This window comes from Teleopsis dalmanni, chromosome 1 (genome assembly GCF_002237135.1).
Source record: "Teleopsis dalmanni isolate 2A chromosome 1, ASM223713v2, whole genome shotgun sequence".
Lineage (NCBI taxonomy): Eukaryota > Metazoa > Arthropoda > Insecta > Diptera > Diopsidae > Teleopsis > Teleopsis dalmanni.
Window position 1 is genome coordinate 218,124,630 of NC_051846.1, and position 1,038 is coordinate 218,125,667.

A 1,038-nucleotide genomic window follows, 5' to 3' on the forward strand; every position below is an offset into this window, starting at 1 on the left:
TCACATCACATGTATATATCTTTATTCATTATATTATATCAAATTCAGTAGAAGTGATTTAATAAAGTCATCCATTGATATCAAGTTAAAATATCACAACATTTTCCTCTATGCACTGTATTTTATTTTCGGCGTAAATAGGAAGATTTTTCAAGATTGATTGATTATTGGACATCCTTTTCCGCAATTTCAATCCATCGCTGCTTAAACATTTGAAAATTGTATTGATTTTATTTTTACAATCTAATTTTGTATCAGCGCCAGTCAAGAGATCATTCATATAAAAATCATTTTTAATTTTATTTTTAATAAGAATGCCTCTATTATAGTGTCAGCAATTTGTTGTAATGTGCGAATTGCTGAAAATGGAGCCGAAGCAGTTCCAAAAGTGACTGTGGTTAGTTTAAATTCCTCAATTATGTCTGTTGGATTTTCTCTCCAGAGTATGCGTTGATAATCTTGATGCTCTTCTGCAATTTTTATTTGTCTAAACATATTTTCCACATCTGGTGTCACCACGAATTTCCATAATCTCCATTTTATTATTATGTCAAATATATCTTTTTGTAATCGCGGTCCGATCATCATGATATTATTAAGACTATTTCCATTAGTTGTTTTAGCGGACGCATCAAAAACTACACGTAGTTTCGATGTTGAACTTGCTTCTCTAATTACAGCCTGATGTGGCATATAGTACAACCCTTCATTTTGATTTTCTGCTTTAACCATATGACCTAAACGTTCGTATTCTCGCATAAACTCTATGTATTCTGACTTAATTTCTTTCTTCATTTCCTTCTCTAGGCTGATTAGTCTAACTACTGCTTGTTTTCTAGAATTCCCTAAGGACAATTCTTCTTTAAATGGAATTTGCACAATGTATCTACCATCTGTATCTTTTGTTGTAGTTGTTTTATATAGTTCTTGACATTTTTCATCTTCTTGTAAGTTTGTGCTTTTTTCATCAAACTTCAAAGAGAAGTTTACTTTGAAAAATAGAAATTGACAATCAAATTTTTAGGCATACACAGGCAT

The 1,038-nt window shown here is 30.8% G+C and overlaps 1 protein-coding gene across 1 annotated transcript; it reads right to left on the bottom strand.

Moving 5' to 3' along the window:
- Positions 1–276: 276 nt before the first annotated feature.
- LOC119667329 lies at positions 277–1,038 on the bottom strand. The gene is made up of 2 exons (XM_038076618.1): positions 1,031–1,038; positions 277–958 (listed from the first exon to the last, which is right to left on the bottom strand). Exons 1-2 carry the CDS (start codon positions 1,036–1,038, stop codon positions 277–279), a joined length of 690 nt encoding a protein of 229 aa, XP_037932546.1.